The 20,740-nt window shown below is 43.2% G+C and overlaps 1 protein-coding gene across 1 annotated transcript in view; it reads right to left on the bottom strand.

Annotated features, from left to right (window-relative positions):
* Nucleotides 1–1,191: 1,191 nt before the first annotated feature.
* Nucleotides 1,192–20,740, bottom strand: part of SYT9 (synaptotagmin IX) — a 245,027-nt gene continuing 225,478 nt past the window's right edge. Inside the window, exon 7 of the mRNA XM_011954351.1 lies at nucleotides 1,192–1,509. Coding sequence (XP_011809741.1) covers nucleotides 1,501–1,509 — 9 coding nt within the window. The 3' untranslated portion in view covers nucleotides 1,192–1,500. The remainder of the gene's footprint in view (nucleotides 1,510–20,740) is intronic.

The raw sequence follows: 20,740 nt of genomic DNA, 5'->3' as shown, positions 1-20,740 counted from the left end.
AATGTGTGGATGGGGTGCCTTGCACCTATAATGGGACAGAGATGACCATTAGGTAACAGCCCCCAGTCCTCCCAGGATATGCTGAGGCCTTTGGTTTCATTTACAGGGAGGCAGAGGCAATGAGGATGAGGCGCATAGCTGGCCATTGGTTGGCAGACTTGGTCAGGAAGGAAGCTGAGTAATGAATGAGATGCCTGGGGAGGGCCCTTGATCTTCACTCTTACAGGTATTTCCATCCCCAAGTGCTGTGAAAGTGATGTTTATGTCTGAAGTGAGAAGAAAGCCTCTGTGTGTGGTTGCCCAAGGCTATGACTCTGGGCCATTGCATATGGAAATACCCCAGAAGGCACTCAGGCCAGAGAAGCCCAAAATCTGTGCCTTTCTCTAGGGGATGGCTGTGTTCTCTCTCCATGATCTCATCTTACCCCTTTTTGTTTGAGATGCAGTCTCGCTCTGTCGCCCAGGCTGGAGTGCAGTGGTGCGATCTCGGCTCACTGCAAGCTCTGCCTCCGAGGTTCACACCATTCTCCTGCCTCAGCCTCCCGAGTAGCTGGGACTATAGGTGCCTGCCACCACACCCAGCTAATTTTTTGTATTTTTAGTAGAGATGGGGTTTCACTGTGTTAGCCAGGATGGTCTTGATCTCCTGACCTTGTGATTCGCCCACCTCGGCTTCCCAAAGTGCTGGGATTACAGGCGTGAGCCACTGCAGCTGGCCAACAATTACTTTTCATTCTAATAACATTCCCAGTTGAAAGGAAGTGGCTGCTGGTTACTGAGTGAATAGTGTTGGGGGTCTCTGATTCCTCAAAATCTGGTTTTAGCAGAAAACAGGGCCATGTTGATACTGGTACTCTCTACCATGTGCATGGGAGGAGGCAGTGAATTTGCTGTGAACTAGCCCTCCTTGCACTAGATTTTTTTTCCAGGGAACAGCCTGCTTGTCCTATTATTCTCTTGGGGCTCTTCCTTGCAAATCTGGAGCACTTTTGGGGCACAGTTATTTTCTGGAGACAGTCATTAGCTCAAAGGTAGTCATGTGTGAATTGAGATCTGCTGCCTATTTAGCACCTGGATATATTTTTAAATATTCTGTCCTTCCAGGGCATTCTAGAAAATAATATTATGTTAGAATAACAATTTCCAGGGCAGATGCTATGTCCTCATCACCAAAGGCTTCATATGAAACACTGAGTCCTGGTACTCTTGGTACTGTCACTATATCTATCATTTGTTTTCATTCATAGTCCAATCTTTGTTCTTGGCATGAGAGACATGCTACCCTGAAGCACATCACCTTGGGCCACCTGCAGAATGTGGCTGAACCATTCAGGTTCACCAAACCCGGTCTGGAAAGAAGGCCAGTTATTGCTGTGGTTACAGCTGAGTGTTTGGTCACTGAAATTGTCTGGGTGTTGCTGGATGGAAAAAGTTACTTAAGATCTTTGTGAGATGGTTGTCCTATTGTATCCTTGGCACAAGCAGTCCTCTTACCCATGGTCATCGTTTCTGTAGGAAGAAAAAACAAAAAAATAATTTGGCTTTCATTCATACATTTTTTTTTTCTTTTTTTTTGAGATGGAGTCTTGCTCTGTCACCCAGGCTGGGGTGCAGTGGCATGATCTTGGCTGACTGCAACCTCCACCTCCTGGGTTCAAGCAATTCTCCTGCCTCAGCCTCCCAAGTAGCTGGGATTACAGGCACCTGCCACCACAACTGGCTAATTTTTGTATTTTTAGTAGAGACAGGGTATCACCATGTTGGCCAGGCTGGTCTTGAACTCCTGACCTCCTGATCTGCCTGCCTCGGCCTCCCAAAGTGCTGGGATTACAGGCGTGAGCCACCGCGCCTAGCCCATTCATGCATTTTTAATGTGCATCAAACAAGTGCCAGACATGCTAATAGATGCTAGGGATATAAAGACCATAAGTAGGACACCCACCCTGCTTTCAAAGGGCTCACAGATGGAGAAATTACAATGTGAGAAGCTGCATAGAATACTGCAGGGGCAATGAGAGGGAGAAAGTAACTTCAAAGGGATTGAGGAGGTCTACAGAGAACATTCTGAAGGGTGAGTCTTGAGGTAGGCCATTTAGGCTTAAGAGGAATCCCTCTGGAAAGAAGGAAGAAAGGTCACTTGGGGTAGAGAAAAGAGACTGTGCAAAGGCAGAAATGCAATAAAGGGCACGGTGCATTGACGGAATCATCACAATTTGGTGTGACTGGACTGTAGTGTGAGGAGTGAAGTGGTCGGAGGTAAGGCTGGTGATGTGATTTAGTTATGCCCCCACCCAAATCTCAACTTGAGTTGTATCTCTCAGGCTTCCCATGTGTTGTGGGAGGGACCCAGGAGGGGAGGTAATTGAATCATGGGGGCCAGTCTTCCCTGTGCTATTCTCGTGATAGTGAATAAGTCTCATGAGATCTGATGGGTGTATCAGGGGTTTCTGCTTTTGTTTCTTCCTCATTTTCTCTTGCTGTTGCCACGTAAGAAGTTCCTTCCACCTCCTGCCATGATTCTGAGGCCTCCCCAGCCATGTGAAACTGTAAGTCCAATTAAACCTCTTTTTCTTCCCACTCTCAGATATGTCTTTGTCAGCAGCATGAAAATGGACTAATACAGCTGGGATGCAAAGATGAGGTCTGAGTGGTGCAACATCATTCCTTGTCTCCAAGATGTGAAGGAGGGGCTCTCTTAAGGAAGCCCCAGACTTAGACTAGCAGTATCTCTTGTGTTTCACACTCAGCCCAGCATTCAACCTAATTTAAACTCAGGGCACCTGCCAGCACAGATTAACTGTAGTAATACTGCGGCTATAGAGAGAAAAAACTGAAGTGACTTCTATGGATATAAGAATAACAAAATTTACATATAAACTATGAAAGAGTAGCAACCATTCTGACACTGAAATTTATGGACTTCCTTTCAGAGATCAAAAGTTCACATATGAGGCTATTACTTAAGGAAAGTATTAAAAAGCAGTGTGTTCACTGCAAAGGGAAACAATGTTTGATTGTGACCCATGGCTTTGAAGTGTGTGCATGTGTGCGGGTGCACACACACATCTCTGGGAAAGAGGTATTTGTTTCTGTGTCTAGGAAGAAAGCATGAATGATATTTGTCTTAATATTGTGGTTCAAATATCAGTTTGCCAGATCAGCTGCTACCCTGGAACGTCCTCCGAATAGCTCTACTTTCTAAGCCACCACCTATGTCAGGCCTTTGGTTCCCTAGCCACTCTTTCAAACTGTGAAACCCATACCCATATCAGTTTGCCAATTCCTGAGTCCTTTCTCATCAGAGAAAGCAAATTGTTAACAGGCTCAGTGCCACCAGTGAATGTGATCTGGAATTAAGTTGTGATGGTATCAGCCAATATTCCTTCATTTTTGGGTACTTACTGTATGCCAGGCACTGGGATATAGACTTTACAAGTTCTTTTTTTTTTTGAGACGGAGTCTCGCTCTGTCGCTCAGGCTGGAGTGCAGTGGCCGGACCTCAGCTCACTGCAAGCTCCGCCTCCCAGGTTCACGCCATTCTCCTGCCTCAGCCTCCCGAGTAGCTGGGACTACAGGCGCCCGCCACCTCGCCCGGCTAGTTTTTGTATTTTTAGTAGAGACGGGGTTTCACCGTGTTAGCCAGGATGGTCTCGATCTCCTGACCTCGTGATCCGCCCGTCTCGGCATCCCAAAGTGCTGGGATTACAGGCGACTTTACAAGTTCTTAAAAGACCCCTTGGGGTTCTTTAATGGAGGATGCAGAGTTGTAGAGACACTAATTTGCGCAAAGCCACACTGTGACTAAGGGTCAGAGCTAAGATTTAAACCCAAGACTTTTAATTTCAAAGTCCAAGCTTTAGCAATTATGTCAATTTCCTCTGTAGGTCCAGTCCACATTTCTGATGTATTAAAAGTACCTTATTTGCCTTGGCTTTCTAGACTCTAAATCTAGCCAGATTAGCTGCCTTTAAGACGCCTAGTCCAAACTAGTAGCATACAGCAGGTGCCATATCCTACTTGTGGTTTCCTAGCTGCTCATCCCATTTCTCTGGATTCCCCCAGCTAGTGACATGCATATGTATCTTGTTTGCCCCCTCAGTTCTGTGTACAACCTCATTTTTCCTTGTTATGACCTAGTTTTACCTCTTCATTTAAGCAGTTCCTTCAGAATGCTTTGAGTTTAGCTCTCCCAAAGTATCCAGCCTTAGGGACCACCTCTGTACCTGATTTCTTATGGCCTGTCTAAAGCCTCCCTAGAGGGCTAGGCTGCAATCTCAGCCAATTTTTTACCAGTCCCCATACCCAGGGATACCACTAGCAGAGGCATTGTTGCCAATGGCCAAGTCACAGCGTAGCTCCGACCTGAACTCCATAGCTGGACTTTGCTCATTTGGTGAATTTCCTTGTGCATGCAATTAGCCAGTCAAGGTCAGCCTCTGGAAATACGGCGGTGTGGCCTACTGGTCTACCCCTTCTTAAGGTGCAGTCCTTCAGTTGGGTGAGTTTTCTGGGCTCTGAATCTTTTCCTCTTCTGGACAGTGCCACTAAGGTCCTAGAATGCTTGTGAGCTGGGACCGAGCCCACAAGATGACAGGATTAAGGAGTTTCAATACATCTGGTGGCATGGTAGGGTCATTGCTACCAGTAGTCTTGCAAGAACAGCCTCTTGAAAACAAACTTATTCTAGGGAAAGTCAAGTATACAAGTTAGGTCTGAAAAAGTTGTCTCAGGAGAAGACATGAGTAAATGTTGCTGTTGTTGCTCAGCCCCCTTTTGTCTGGCTTCTGTTGGGGGAAAACTAGAAAAACTCAACCAAATCAAACAAAATAAGCAAATTACACCTTTCCAAACTCCTATAACCTAGTGAGCTATTTTTCAGCTGAAAATTTTATAAAACAGAATGGGAGAAAAGATTTTTCCGTAATTCAGAAAAGCATTGACTCAGTGGGATTTTGGTGAGACGAGGGTGGTAGAGACTGAGGCATCAACACCAGAGACTGTAATGGTGGTTTAATATTAAGCATAATGCTAGCCTGGCTGGTTCCAATGCTGGTGCCAGCCCTATTTCCACGGGCAGAAGCAGCAGTGTCCTTGTTATGAGACTTGGTGGGCTCCCAGGCAGTACCAGGGGTTTAGAAGGTACCAACAACTCCAGTAGTATCAACAGGAAGTAGTGGTTACAATCCTATCTGAACAGAGGAGATTTTAAGTGAATTCAGTTGTCCTGAGACATAAGGATCTAATTTGAATTAAATTGAATTGAAACCAAAGATGAGAACTGTCCTAATGAAAACTGTAATGTGAAGTGACATTTCGATCACAAAAATGACAGCTGATATGAGACAGGCCATTGAAACAGACCCCAAATTAAGAACATGAAAAGATAGAGTGAAACATTAGATAATATCTCTCTGTGTATATGAAAATGGGACTTTTTACAGGAAGTACCTAAGGGCTCTGAACTAAGAAGCTTGTCAAAAATGAAAGTGATTCTTATTACATGATTTAATCTTATATATACTTAATATTGTTAAATTTACATTTAAAATTTTATTTAAAAAGCACAAAAATCTCAGGATTTTGTTGACTGTTTATTGCTTACCACAGCTTTGCAAATATATGAAGATTCATCATGCTCTGCTGGTTTAGAATCTGATTTTGTTGACTGTTGCTTAGCACAGCTTTACAAATATGTGAAGAATTATCACACTCTGCCAGTTTGCAATCTGATTAGCTTTCTGTAAAGAGGACATTCTTTTTTTTTTTTTTTTTTTTTTTCTTCCCATCTCCCCTTTAAGAACAGGTATGTTAAAGAAATAAAGCAGTATGAATGTGACTATCCTGCCTTTCAGGAGATTGAGTCAGTAGCATGGAGAATGAAAGAGTCCATTTGGGCAATAACTACTATTTATTGATTGCTTAAGCACTAGCTCTATCCTAAGAACTTTGCATACCTTATCTCCTTCACGCCTCACCTCAACCCTCTGTGACAGATATTACAATTACAGTTTTACAGTGAGGTAACTGAGTCTGAAAAAGGCCAAATAATAAAGGTAGTAAATGGCAGAGCCAGAATCTGCCACCATGCTTTTATGGATTCAAATGTATGCTCTTAAGTACTATGTCCAGAATGGTAAATTATTGTGCTTTGAATAGTAACTCCACTACAGCACCTTTCTAAAAAGGATTCTCAGTCCAGAAATGAATTCTGACCAGTCCAGACTTCATAGGAGAGTGTGTTAAGATTCACTGTCAAGTAGACCTTGAGGGGAAAGGTGGCAAATGGTGTGTGGCATGTGTGACGTATAGACTGTTATTTACCGAGAGGAGCTCATTACAAACAATCAAGAAGCAAAGGCTACAGTGAAGACACCATTCAGAAGGTAAGACAAGGACTGTCATATTTTTCAGATGAGGTGGCAAGATAGGAAATTACTACAGGGCCAAAATTACTATACCTGATGAAGTAAAGCTGAGGATGTTTGGAGTTTGTTACTTCAAATTAATATTCATTACATGTATTCATCATTCAACAAACATTTATTGAGTACCAGGCATTTGTGCTGAGCAATAAGAAAATAAAGTTAGGTTCGGTGCTGTGGCTCACGCCTGTAATCCCAGCACTTTGGGAGGCCGAGGTGGGTGGATCACCTGAGGTCAGGAGTTCGAGACCAGCCTGGTCAACATGGTGAAACCCTGTCTCTACTAAAAGCACAAAAATTAGCTGGGTGTGGTGGTGGGTGCCTGTAGTCCCAGCTACTTGGGAGGCTGAGGCAGGAGAACCACTTGAACCTGGGAGGCAGAGGTTGTAGTGAGCTGAGATTATGCCACTGCACTCCAGCCTGGGTGACAGAGCCAGACTCCCTCTCAAAAAGCAAACAAACAAACAAAAAAACACAAAGATAAATAATGCGCATCCTATTCTTGAAGGGCTCAGTGTGGTCAAAAGAAGACTATAGAATCAAGGATGAAGAGAAGGAACAGAGAGTAAAAGGACATCTCAGCAGGAAGCTCTGATTGTGACTACTATGTGGGAGAGTGTGTGCCCCTAATTGCATCTACCCAAATCAGGGAATAGGAATGATAAAAGTTATAACAAAAAATTCGATAAGGGTGAAATTGGAAAGATTCCTAGGATATATGTGATGCACTGGGTTACAAAATAAAATTTCATTAAAAAGCCTAGGATTGTCTCCCACTGACAGTACAGCAAGCAGAAGCCAACCAGAAGAAGAAACTCGCCTTATTAATTCATAGCTCTGGTAAAATTCCCCTGTGAGGCAACCAATGCCCTGTCCCATGTCTGTGCACAGTTATTCTACCACTGCAATTTGGGACTCAAATCTCTGGTCATCTGTAATTTCAATTCCTAGAAAGAGCTCCTAAACTGATCATTTTGTTCCTATTAATTAGAAAAGGAACTGTGACGCAGAAAGGTTGAACAAATAAGAATTATAAATGATGCTTTTGTGTAAATTTTATTTATTCAAGTGCAATACACATCTTGTTATCCCAACTTTTCTTTTGTTTTTAAGCTAAATGCTTAACAATCTGATATACTAGAAAATTATAAGATTCATGATTTTAATGGACATATTTAGAATAACAACTAGTTAAATTTATAGTCACCATTTAAATGCTTAGGAAAATCTATTATACTACATTTATAAAGCTTATTTTTAAGATGTTGAAATGCTTAAGATAATTTCACCTAAATGTATAAGATTTTATTTATTAGCATTATAAGAGTTATGTGATTGAGAACAATTTTGTTTAACAACTGCATTAGATGTTTGGAGTGTTTAATATAATCACATTTTAAATTTATGATTTTAGTTTGAAATATTCACAGAAATTTAATTAGTCAATTGCTTAAACAATGCTTAAAAATTTAGGAGAATTTTACTCACTAGATTTATATCCTTTTCCTTATTTAAAAATATTTAAGAGAATTTGATTAAATGTAAAATTGGTGTTTAAAAGTTTAGGAAAGTTTAATCTGTTAAATTAATGAGCTAATGAGAATTTAACAAAGAACAAGTGAAAAAAGTATTATTTCAAAACAAAATTATTAGATCTATAATCATTATAGTGGTTAACATGTAGAATTTGGTATATACTATTATAAGAATATTAGATATATTATTACTCCTTACCACAATTCTCTGAGGCAGGTACTGTTATTCCTATTCTACAGCTGAGAAAATCAAGTTATAGACAAGTGAGTAACTGCTTTATCAAGTGTGTTAGTTTCTTGGGGTTGCCATAATGAGGTATCACAAACTGGATGGCTGAAAATAACAGAATTTTATTGTCTCACAGTTCTGGAGGCTAGAAGTCTGAAGTCAAGGTGCCAGTGGGCCCATACTTTCTCTGAAGGCTCTGTGGGAGAATTCTTCCCTGCCTCTTCCTACCTCTTAGTGGTTGCCAGCAATCCTTCGCTTATAGCTGCATCACTACAATTCCTGCCTCCAATGTCACATGGCAGTCTCCTGTATGTCCCTCTATGTCTTTGTATGACCTTCTTATAAGGACACTAGTCATGGGATTTGGTGCCTACCCTGATCCAGCATAAGCTCATCTTAACATGTTATCTGCAAAGACCTTATTTCCAAATAAGGTGACATTCTGATGTTCTGGGTAGACATAAATTTTGGGAGGACACTATTCAAACCAGTACCCCATAGTCACCAATATCCAGCACATTGATAAGCCCAATGTCAGTTCGTAATCCTCATTTTGTTTACATCTTACTTGTCACATCTGGGCATTCCCTCTTTCTGGAAACAATTTCTTTCTTGCCTTCTAGGATACCACACCCTCTTGGTTTTCTTACTATTTCAATGACTTGCTCCTTCTCAGTCTATCAGTTTCTCTTCTTTTCTCTACCTTTAAATAGAATGTCCCAGTGCTTAGTCCTGGGACCTCTTCTCTTTACCATTTATATCTCATCCATTTTTACAGCCTGATCTTTCTCTGGAACTCTAGATTCCTGCATCTAACTGCTATTTTATGTTTTCCTATGGATATCCAATAGTTGCTTCAAACTTATTAGGTCCAACTACTGATCATCCCGCATAGATGCTCTACCTGCAGTCTTCCTGAGCTCACTTAATGGCAGCTCTGTCTTTCCATGGTCAACCTTGGAATCATCCTTTACTTCTCTCTCTCATACACTACAGAAAACCCTAGTGGGTCTCCCTTCAAAATATACCCAGAATGTAACCATTTCTCACCATGTTCCCTGCTTCTACACTGTCCAAGTCTCTGTTATTGCCATCTGGATTATAGCAGTAGACTCCTAATGGGTATTCTCATGTCCAACCTTGTCATTATCTAGTCTATTCTCAACACAGCAGCAGAGAGATCAGTGATAACTTTGGATCATGTCACATCTCTCTTAAAAATTGCCATCTTGGCAAATGAGTCAAAGTACTTTTGAAGCTCTACTGGGTTCAGGTAACCTGAGCTCTACCCACTGTTACCTTTCTGATCTCATCCCTACTTCTTTCTCTTTTTTCTCTCCTGCATCCCCCACATTGCTCTCCTCACTATTCCTCTTGTGAACTTCCTTAAGACCTTTGTATTGGCAGTTCCCTTAGCCTGTATTTCTGCATGGCCACAGGGCTTGCTCCCTCATCTCCTTCAAGTGTTTGCTCAAATATTCCAATTGTTTGTGAGCCCTACCATTACCTCCATTAAAATTAACCCCCTGTAAAAAGTAAATAATCTATATCACACTTCTAATCCCCATTACATGCTCTATTAAATTAATTAATTAATTAATTAATTTTTTGAGATGGAGTTTCACTCTTGTTGCCCAGGCTGGAGTGCAGTGGCATCATCTCAGCTCACTGCAATCTCTGCCTCCCAGGTTCAAGCAATTCTCCTGCCTCAGACTTTTGAGTAGCTGGGATTACAGGCACCCACCACCATGCCTGGCTAATTTTTGTACTTTTCATAGAGAAGGTGTTTTGCCATGTTTGTCAGTCTGGTCTCAAACTCCTGACCTCAGGTTATCCACCCACCACAGCCTCCCAAAGCGCTGGGATTACAGGTATGAGCCACTGCACCCGGCCCTATTTTATTTTTCATAGCATTTACCTTCAGTATAACATAATATGGCTGTGTCTCCCACTAGGCAAGTTTCACTAGAGCAAAGATTTTTGACAATTTTTTCCCTAAAAATGTATCTTCAGTACCTGTAGTAGGTATTCAATCAATATTTGTTGAACAAATAAATAAATGCTTGAAACTTTCCATTTCCTTCTGCAAAGTGATTGTTTCAAAGGAAACTTGCTTGACTCTTACTTGGACAGAATTCTTACAATACAGCAAATGATGCCATGCAATGAGGCACCTTGAAAGATTGCTGGGCTAGGCTGACAGCATGGCAGCCAACATAGTGACTCCAGGCTTGCAGGAATTCTGTGCTTTCTGGAGGAAATGGTCATGGGTTTCCCACCCTGCCTTTTAAACTAAGGTAAGTCTCTTTTATTTTTTTATTTATTTTACTTTTTTTATTGTTATACTTTAAGTTCTAGGGTACATGTGCATAACGTGCAGGTTTGTTACATATGTATACTTGTGCCATGTTGGTGTGCTGCACCCATCAACTCGTCAGCACCCATCAATTCGTCATTTATATCAGGAGGTAAGTCTCTTATAAAGACCTTTGTGAGAACCGTTTGAGGCTTCATGCCACTGCAAATCCATCTGAGATGATGACTGGGACCTTCATTGCCATTGTCTTAATTCTCATGGGTGTTGCCTTGCTCTCTGGCATTCAGAGCTAGCTCTCAGTTACTTTGGTGCATTAATAGAACCACTATGCCTGCAGATTTGAAAAAAAAAAAATGACATGTAGAATTTATCTAAGAAATCAATAAGTAAAACTTGTAAAAATCATTTTACAAGTTGTAAGATAGAAGAAATTGAAATTCTATCCAACAAGAACTTATTCAATGCTGACTTTGTGCCAGGCATTTTGCCAGGTGCTTATTATTCAATGATGAATAACACTTAGGCCCATTCTCAAGGAGCAGTGGGAGGTGCTGAGGATGACACACACACAGATAACATCAAGTAGCACAAAATGCTATGTCAGGGGCAGGCATAAGGTGCTAGGAGAAGATAGCACAGACGAGAAATATTTACCTCATATCACAGGATCTTCAGAATGTTTCCTGAAGAAGCTGACAACTGATTAGATGCTAAAAAGACAGGCTGGATCTAGCCAGGAAAAGAGGGGTTGAAAGGACAGCACAAGAAAAAGTTAAAGCAGAAGCAAAGGCATGGGGGTGAATAGAAAGCATTGTGTGAACCACCAGCAATTAGGTGTGGCCTCAACATAAAGTATAAGGAGGAGATGGAGGCAGGGTCTCAGAGAACCTTGAATGCCAAGGTAGGGAACTCAATCTTGATCTTGTTTGGAATGAAGGGCAGTTATTGAAGGATTTTTAAGTGGGAGAATTACATGCTCAAATTTGTACTTTAGTACTTGAAGGAGTGTAGAGGTTGGATTGAAGAGCAAACAGGAGAGTCAGAAAAACAGAATTGAGTGATAGTATGGGATCAGCTGAAGCACCCCTCTTGCCTTGACAGATCCCACTGAGCCTGACCCTGTAGATTACTGGTGAGTGAAGATGGGAAGGAGGTCGTTGGCTTCAGCACTTGAGAACTCTAGGTGGCAGGTTCCAAAACAGGACCAGGGTGTTTAAATTTAGCATTTCCTGAATAGGGACCAATGGAGCTCTGAAAAAATAAGTCAAAAATATAAATACCAAAGAGATAATGAATGAAGAGTCATATATCTATCACCCACTCTCAATTGACCCTAAACTTTAGTGATCAATAAAATAGACATTAGATCTGTTGCCCTGTGACCTTCACTTCAGGATATCACCATTACGACTTATGGAAGGTGGCCATTTTCTGGCTAAAGAGCAAGATCCCAAGGTCCTCTAGCTCTCATTCACCTGACATGAGGAAGACACTGGAGGGAGGTATAACCAGCCTGCTGCGTGTGCAGGTACCTTGCCTCTCTCCTCTGGGTGCCTCCACCCACTGTGAGGAGCTGTGCGCAGACTGCACCTTATCTTAATCCTCCCTTGGGTACTTACACACTGACCAGCCCCCTCCTGCCTCCTGACTATTGCATAGTAGAAACTTCTCCATGATCAGAGAGCAAAAGCTCAATTGCCATGTGTAGTAAAGGTCTGCAGTAAGCCCAAATCAACTAAAAGTCAATTCAGTGGGCACTGACAGACCCTATGCCCCAGACCTAAAGGAGTCCACGTCAGGAGAGAAGACAGATGTATCTAACTAACTACAAAATAAAAACGAGAGGTGATAAGTGGTCAATGTACAATCAAATACAATATAAATACAATCAAACTATTAAGGGAGTACTTCATTCCAAATGGGGCATTGTTCACTAGAGACTTCATGGAGGAGGTGGCACCTAAAATGAACCCTGAGGATTATGTAGGACTTTTAGACAGTGGGTGACTTCCTTCTTGGGCATCTGCTGGGATCAGCCCCATCTGACTGGATGGTGATACTTGCTTTAGCAGACATGACCCAGGGAAAGGTCATTTTTGCTCAGAATTTACACAGGCCACGAAGAGCAGCTGTAGAATGCATAGCCTATTGTTGGTACCATGAGGGACTGAATACCAACCCCATGAAGTCCTCAAGCAGGGGCCTTCACCCCTTTCCCAGGACCTTCATGCTCTCCTTTCTTTTTCCAGTTGTGATTTACAGATGTGTTTTTCTCTATTTGGGAAAAAGTCTCAGAATTAGCTTAAATGGGCCAGGGACAGTGGCTCATGTCTGTAATCACAGAATTTTGGGAGGCCGAGATGGGTGGATCGCTTGAGCCCAGGAGTACAGGACTAGCCTGGGCAACATGGCAAAATCCCATCTCTATAAAAAAAAAAAAAAATACAAAAATACAAAAATTAACCAGGCATGGTGACGGGTGCCTGTAGTCCCAGCTACTTGGGAGGCTGAGGTAGGAGAATCACTTGAACCCAGGAGGTGGAGGCTGCAGTGAGCCTAGATGGCACCACTGCACTCCAGCCTGGGTGACAGAGCAAGAATCTGTCTCAAAAAAAAAAAATTAACTTAAACATTGGGATGTTGTATGGAATATACACATCTAATAGGTTGAAAAGAACTTGATTTTGAAAAGTCAGTTAAATGTGTGCTAATTTTAGAAAATGTATTGTCTTACAGCTTGCTTTTTTTTTTCTCAGTGAGAGAAACAGACAGAAACAAAGGCCCCTAAATGTGTTTGTTTGAAAAGAGGATACAAGATAAGAAACTTTCTTTTACCCTTAAAGGTTTAGAGGCTTTTATTGGTATGTTATTCATAATATTAACATTTTTGGCACTATTCCAACTATCAGCTTTTCATTTCAAAGATACTCACAATGTCAAAACAAATAAAACCTATTAGCCGAACTCACTGTCTCTCATCTGTGTATCTGCTGTTCTCTGTACACTGTGGCTGATAGTAGGCCACGGCATATATCTCTCAACCATACTGTTAGCACTGGGCCTTTGTGTGACTTAGAAACAGAAGCCTCCTCCAGGCAAATTCACCACTTGGTGAGTGGAGAGAAAGCTGATTTCAAGCTGACTTTAGCTTCACACATCTCCTCAGCCTGGCACCCTAGCGAAGAAATCACCTGCCAGACAGTGTGCTGGGGCCCTCGGGAAACAGCTCTTTGGGGAGGTATCAGGGGCCTTAGGTTATTAAAGGTAACGCCCAGGTCCTATCTCAGAATGACAGGCTGTGTTATTCTGCATAACCATGTAAAATGTGTTTCCCGTAGGCAGTTTCCTATTCGCAGAGACAATTATGATATTAGATGGATGTTTCTTTCCCTGGCTATAGAATTTTCAATTTCAGTTACTTGCATTGTCTTATAATTCACTCGTGTTATCCCCAGCCCTGAGGAAATCTTCATTAAATGCTACAGTCTGGCATTTGCATGCTTTGGGGGAATGGGGAAAGGGTCTGTGTCTGTGCTTGGGATAGGATAGGGGGATAGGGCAGGGAGAAGGTGGTGGCTGGGAGAAGCAGCTGAAAGCCTCTAAAGATGGCTGTAGAGAAGCCTGGAGTGCAGCGGGGAGCAGAAATGGTAAGCATCATCTGGAATCATGACAAGCATAAAAGACCATTCCTCAGGCCACCACAGAGACATATTGGTGGAAGAAATCAACTAAGGGCTAGAGCGAAAAGGGTGAGGACTCAGGGTATTTGAGTATTAAAATGAAGGGTGATTCAGGGAGCTGGAGGCTTAGAATCTCATCAAGGGCTGGAAATCAGGTAGGTAGCAAGGAAATGAAAGAAAAAGGACTGGGGAGCAGCAATGTCAGAAAAGGGGCAACTTACCTGGACTTAGGGATTGGTATCCTGCCCTGTGGGGAAGCTAAGCCCTTTTGGCCAGCTGGGAGCCTCTGGCCTGTCAAAGCAGAGGAGACCGCAGAGGGTGCCTGCTGAAGGAGACTGGGCTTAAGGCCTCTTCCCTGGTGCTCCTGAGGAGGGAGAGTGAGATCTGAACGTAGGGGCCATGCCCTCTGCGCCCTGGCCTGTCTCCCTTTCGACCTCCTCTCCTACAACTCTACCTCTCGTTGCTCATGGTCCTGGCCACGCCTGCCTCCTCTCTACTTCTGGACAGGCCTCCCTGGTCCTTGCTCCAGAGCTGTGTGCTGGCCATCTGCTCCGTGATGGAAACGCACTTCTCAGGTCTTTGCTTGGCTGTCTGCTTCTGGTCAGTCAGGGAAAGTGTCATTTTCTCAGGGCCTTCCCCAGCTACCCAGGACAAAGGAGTGCCCCATCACTGCTGTCACATCTTGCTGTTGTATTTGCATCCTCCAGCTTGTGATGACCTATTTTCTGTTCAACTGGATTCAGTTTGCCTGTCTCCCTCCATCAGAATGCAACCTCCACTGCCTTGCTCAACACCTTATTCCCAGTGTTGGGAATAGCATGCAGCATATGGCAGGGTGCAATAAACACTGGCTGAATGAATGTGTGCATGCTAGAGACCAGGACAACTGAAGATAGTCATGGGAACTGATGATAGATAAGCCAATGGCTGGCTCTTAGGGGTTAGGGAAACGCTTTGGAGTATCTTCCCAGCTTGTACTCACAGTACCCACTCCTTCCCATAGTGGGCACACCACCATGCCTGCCTAATTTTTGTTATTTTTTTTGTAGAGATGGAGGTCTTACTATGTTTCCCCAGGCCGATCTAGAACTCCTGAGCTCAAGCAATCCATTCACCTTAGCCTCCCAAAGTGCTGGGATTACAGGTATGAGCCACTGTGCCTGGCCTCATTTTATTCTTTAAAGGAGTTTCAGGGCTGGGCATGGTGGTTCACACCTGTAATCCCAGCACTTTGGGAGGCTGAGGCAGGGGGATCACCTCAGGTTGGGGGTTCAAGACCAGCCTGACCAACATGAAGAAACCCTGTCTCTACTGCAAATACAAAATTAGTCAGGCATAGTGGCACATGCCTGTAATCCCAGCTACTTGGGAGGCTGAGGCAGGAGAATCACTTGAACCTGGGAGGCGGAGGTTGCAGTGAGCTGAGATCATACCATTGCACTTCAGCCTGGGCAACAGAAGCGAAACTTCATCTCATAAAAAGGAGTTTGAGTTAGGTTTTCTGTTCCTAGAAACCTAAAGCATTCTACTTGACTCAGGTTGTGATAACTGTCCCATTCAAAGCTCTCTGGGCAACTGGCTCCATTGCTATCTTGTATGGAATTTATGCTCTGCTCTAGGGACTAGTCTCTCTGAAAGGACTATGGGTAAGGCAACAACAAAAACAAAAGCACTCTGGAAGAGAGGGGGACTTTCAGAGCTGTCCTAATGGATAGACCAGGAGCAACATGTCGAAGCCCCAGTGAGATCATTTTGACTGTGTAGAAGCAAAACTTTGTCAAAAATTAGAACTTCTTTAGAATAGCCTCTCAAGACATCGCACAAGAAGATGGGAGAAGATTGCCTTTGAAATGGGCCCAACTTACATACCCCTACCTCTGTGGAAAGAAGCAGTGGATAGAGTCAGAGAGCAGCTTTTCTGAGTGAGTAGAACTGCAGGGAACAGAATCAGGAGTGAGAAGGCCTCTGGGAGCCAGGACATTCTTATCTAATACTTGAGGCCAATGTGGCAACAAGCAGAAGTGCTTATGAGTAGATTTTCTAGACGTTAATTACTTAAGATTATTATGCTTTTGACTTATTTCACATTTGAATTCGATTTCTTATCATTGTTTGTTTTGTTTCCTCAGTGCGTGTGTGTGTTTTTAAATATAAACCTGTAATGCTGTCAGTTCTGTCTTACTCAGTGACCCTTGATTGCTCATTCACATTTTAAAATTAACAACTGGGTATTTTGTGTATATTTTCTCTGCTTTCATGTGTGCAGACTAATTTTCCAGCTATCTCCTTCTCTAGAGTTGGGATCCAATGAGCAGCAATGTCAGATTTGTTGTTGTTGGTTATGAGGTACATGCTAGTCCCTTGCAAGAAACAGTTTCAGGCACAGCTGGATCCAGAGGTTCAGACAGTATCATCAGGACTCATTATCACCTTCTCCACTTCTCAAGTATGCTTTCTTTTGTTTCACTCCATCCTGGAGTGCAGTCTATTATTTTGATGGTGAGATAGCAGCCAGCAACTCCACATTTACATCCTCACAGCTTCAAGTCCAATGGAAAGGTGTGACTTTTCCTGATAGTTCCAACAAAATTCCTGGGCCTAAATTGGGTCACACACTCACCCTGAACCAATCCCTGAATGTGATGACTGGGCTTAAGCCTGGGGAGATGCAAAGATGCTCCTGGAGCTGAAGATGTGGATACCTCTACCCAAACTACATGGTTAGAGGGGGAAGAGGGGATGAGTCTTCAAAGGAAAATGTGGTTCTTTTATCTGAAGAGGAGAAGAAAAGCTACATAAGCAAAGTCATACATTTTCACTTCAGGCCTTTTCAAGCTAAGATAACGAGGGAAAATTATGTTCTGCTTTGGAGGAATAAAATCTTTGCAACTATAAAATTTAGTCTTAACAGAATGCAACATTTAAAACACATCTGTGGGATAAAAACCACACAGAACATAGCATGACTTCTAAAGTAAAAAAGAGTATTCCATTAACTTTCAGAGTTTTAAAAACAAAGGGCTTTCTGTTAATAAATTTTACTGCATACTGTTCAGTGCATGTCCTTCTGGGTTTAGAAATTATGGTTTTTTTGAAGCATTTGGTTAGGTGGGGAGGAAGCATCAGAAGCAAAACAACTGAAAGTACATTAGCAAAAAACCTACATCCCAAATCATTTGGGAATGTGAAGTCATAAAGGATGATGAATCTTTATGCCAGCAGGATGGAAACAAAATAATTTTCTTTAAAATTCTAAGGCATTGTTCTAGTTTTAATTGTTAAGTGAGCTGAATAATAACAGCTGAGAAGGAAAAGTCTTTTAAAACCAGCATCACTGTGTGATCCCTACACTGACCATGCCAGAAACTGGTTGTGCTCTGATTGGCATAGCTGTGTCTTCACAGCTGCTTGACCAGCACAGAAGTGAGGTTGAGAGGTTTGCTGACATGTGTCAGCATGTGTAAAACTTTTTCCAGGGAGAGGGCAAGAGAAGGAAAAGAAAAGTTAAGCTGGAACTCCAATAGGTTATGAGATTCATCTTGATAAAACAATGAAGAGAGAAAGCCTTTCCTAACAGGTGGAGAGAAGTAAGTCCACATTTGGACCCGAATAAGCTTGGTAGCTATGCCCAGTAAGCACTGAGATGGAAGAACACTGTGAGTTTAAATCTGTATTTAGTCAGCTTTTGTTACAATAACAACCCCCAAATCTTAGTTGCTTACAATACATGCTAATTTCTTGCTGACGAGTTTGTGGTTGGCTGCAGCTCTGCCAGACAGGTAGAGATCTACTTCTGCATTGTCTTGTTCCAGGACCAAGCTGAAGAAGCCCCTGTTTTCCAGGGCATGTTATTCCCATGACAGATGCTAAAAGTTCAAGGGGGTGAGTAGAAACATGTGGAACTGGCATGTTGTCATCCATTCATATTCTGTTGATCAAAGCAAATCACAGGCCCGAGTCCTAAGTCATTGGAGGAGTCAAGACCCTGACAAGAGTGTGGCGGGGCATATAACAATGAAGAAATAATACCATCTACCTTAATCCGACAGCTCGGCCAGTTATTTGTCTCATGATGTTGGATAAATTAGTTAAGCCTCAGTTTCTTTTATCTGGGGAGACAAAACTGTTTACTTCACAGGGTGACAGCTAAACTAGGGATGCCTGTACAGCGCTGAGCACAGTGGCCTGGATAGAGTAGAAAATCTAACATTGGATTGTTATTCACTAGAGGGATCATATTACAGGCAAAGCATGCCTACTTGGGAGGAGTAGCATCCTGACTGGCATCAGGGAGAAGGCAGACAGGAGTTGAGAACTTAGCTGGGCACAGGGGAGGGTATGGTAGTTGGGCAGGCAGGAGAAGGTTTAAGGTGGAGGGAAGAGCAGGGGCCCACCAGACCCAGTGCTCACAAACACTGGGGAATGGATGAATAAATGGGTACATGAGGAGAAACAGTTCAGGCCCTCTCTCAAACAGCTCCAGGAGAACAGCTGGTCTGAGGATGACTGTGGCTTTATTTTCTAGGACAGCCTGGTCACCTTGCTTCCTCTGGGTGAAGCAGACTTTGCCCCTTGAGATCAAACCTGGCAGGCTGTGCTTTCCACACCCCCAGTCCAGTTGCCTCTCTTGTCTCTACTGTCATCATATCCTGCCCTGTACTTCCCCTTCTCCAAACCAGTCCTCCACTTCCACTGTCTCCAGCTCTCCTCTGGTGCTCCATGCCTACCTCCCCTACATCCTTAATCCTTTATGTAAGCTTTCTATCCACTTTCTCACTTCAGCTGAATCCTGGTTCTCCTTTGAAGTCACAACACTTTCTTTGTAGCACTCTCAAGAGGCCTTTTAGTCCCTCACGTTCCATGCATCTATGTATCTCAGGGTGGCCTGGCGAGGTTGTCGCTTTTGCTCCTTGGTTTTTTTTTTTTTTTTTTTTTTTTTTTTTTGAGATGGAGTCTCACTCTGTTGTCCAGGCTGGCTCACTGCAACTGTTGCCTCCTGGGTTCAAGTGATTCTTGTGCCTCAGCCTCCCGAGTAGCTGGGATTATAGGCACCCACCACCACGCCCAGCTAATTTTTGTACTTTTAGTAGAGATAGAGTTTTGCCATGTTGTCTAGGCCGGTTTCAAACTCCTGATTTCAAGTGACCCTCCCACCTCGGCCTCCCAAAGTGCTGGGATTACAGATGTGAGCCACCATGCCTGGGCTCTTTGGCTCCTTGATGCCTTTGCTTCTCCACTTTCTCATAACCCTCTGAGTCTTGGCTTCTCCTCCCTGGTTCCATCAGGAACACCCTTGGCCACCCTCCTTCATCCTGTGAAGACTAAGCCCCTGCTGCTCCCAGTTTTCCTTTCCACCTCAAGCCCTGAATCTGCCCCACCCCAGTCAACCGGGCCTGGCAGCCATCTCATCCTTAGTGCTGACCCATCCACTGTGAAGCCACGACTGAAAAGGGGGGTTCAGGTCTCTGGGGAAGCTGGAGAGTCCCTGCCCCTCCCTCATTGTGCCTGCTAAAGAATTACATTTGAAGGCCTATGAAAAGTGAGTTATTTTGAGATAATTCTTTTTGCTCTGTAGAGCAAGGTTTGCCACTTTTTGAAACTATTTCAGTATGTCTGGAAAGCAGAACCACACATCATACAACATTGGAGACACAGGGGGCACAGTTGCCATTTTCAGCATAGATTGACGTGCATAATCGTAGCGTGAAATTGCAATAAATAAAGCACAGTCATCTTGCTAAAGCGGCACACTCACAGCGGATGCTGTCGTCCTTGGAGCAGGAGGTGTGTGCTGCTACCCTGTTCCGCCTTGAGGCGAGCCGCAGCAGGGATTTGGAGCCCTGAACGGAGAAGATCTGCATGAGGTGCCTGTATCCACACTGCTTTTAGCAGGCGCCATCAAAGGCAATGATGTTTTCTCCAAGCCTCAAGCCAGATCCCTGAACCTGAGTATGGCACCCTCTCACTGTAAAGGCTGCATTCAGAATAAATCTCAGATAGAACCAGATGGCTCTGAAGCCCTTCGGAGAGAAGGCCTCCCAATTTCTCCTCAGTTTCACAAAGTCACTAGATTGTCTCAACAATATTTGGGATATTTGTGAAATATCCCAAAGTTCACAGGACCCCAAGCCCAGTGGTAATTCTTTCCTTGCAGACTGTCAAGGCTTTGCTTAAAGCCCCTCCAGAGAGGTAGAGCTCATGCTGTTAAGCAAAACATGAGATGCTGTTGGTGAGGGTGTTTTTCATTCAGCTTTTTAGAGTGCAGACGTTTGAATGTGCAATCTTCTGAAACCATACAATGATTGTCAATGAAGGATCCCTAATTTGTGAGTCTGGAATGAGTTTGCACACTTCATGCTGAGCACATGGGAAGCTGAGCCCACCCTCTTGATCTCATTCAGCCAACACTGAGCACCTAGTTGTGTGCTGGGGCCTACACAATGGTCTCAGGATTCGGAGATGAATGAGATACAGTATCTGTTTTCAAGGAACTCATAGTTTATTCAGGAAAACCAACACAAAATTACAAAATAACATTATGGGAGCTATCACAAAGA

Source organism: Colobus angolensis, unplaced genomic scaffold, assembly GCF_000951035.1.
Source record: "Colobus angolensis palliatus isolate OR3802 unplaced genomic scaffold, Cang.pa_1.0 Scaffold381, whole genome shotgun sequence".
NCBI classification, from domain to species: domain Eukaryota; kingdom Metazoa; phylum Chordata; class Mammalia; order Primates; family Cercopithecidae; genus Colobus; species Colobus angolensis.
Note: the sequence above shows the minus strand (reverse complement) of the source record. Positions and strands in the feature narration are given on the sequence as shown.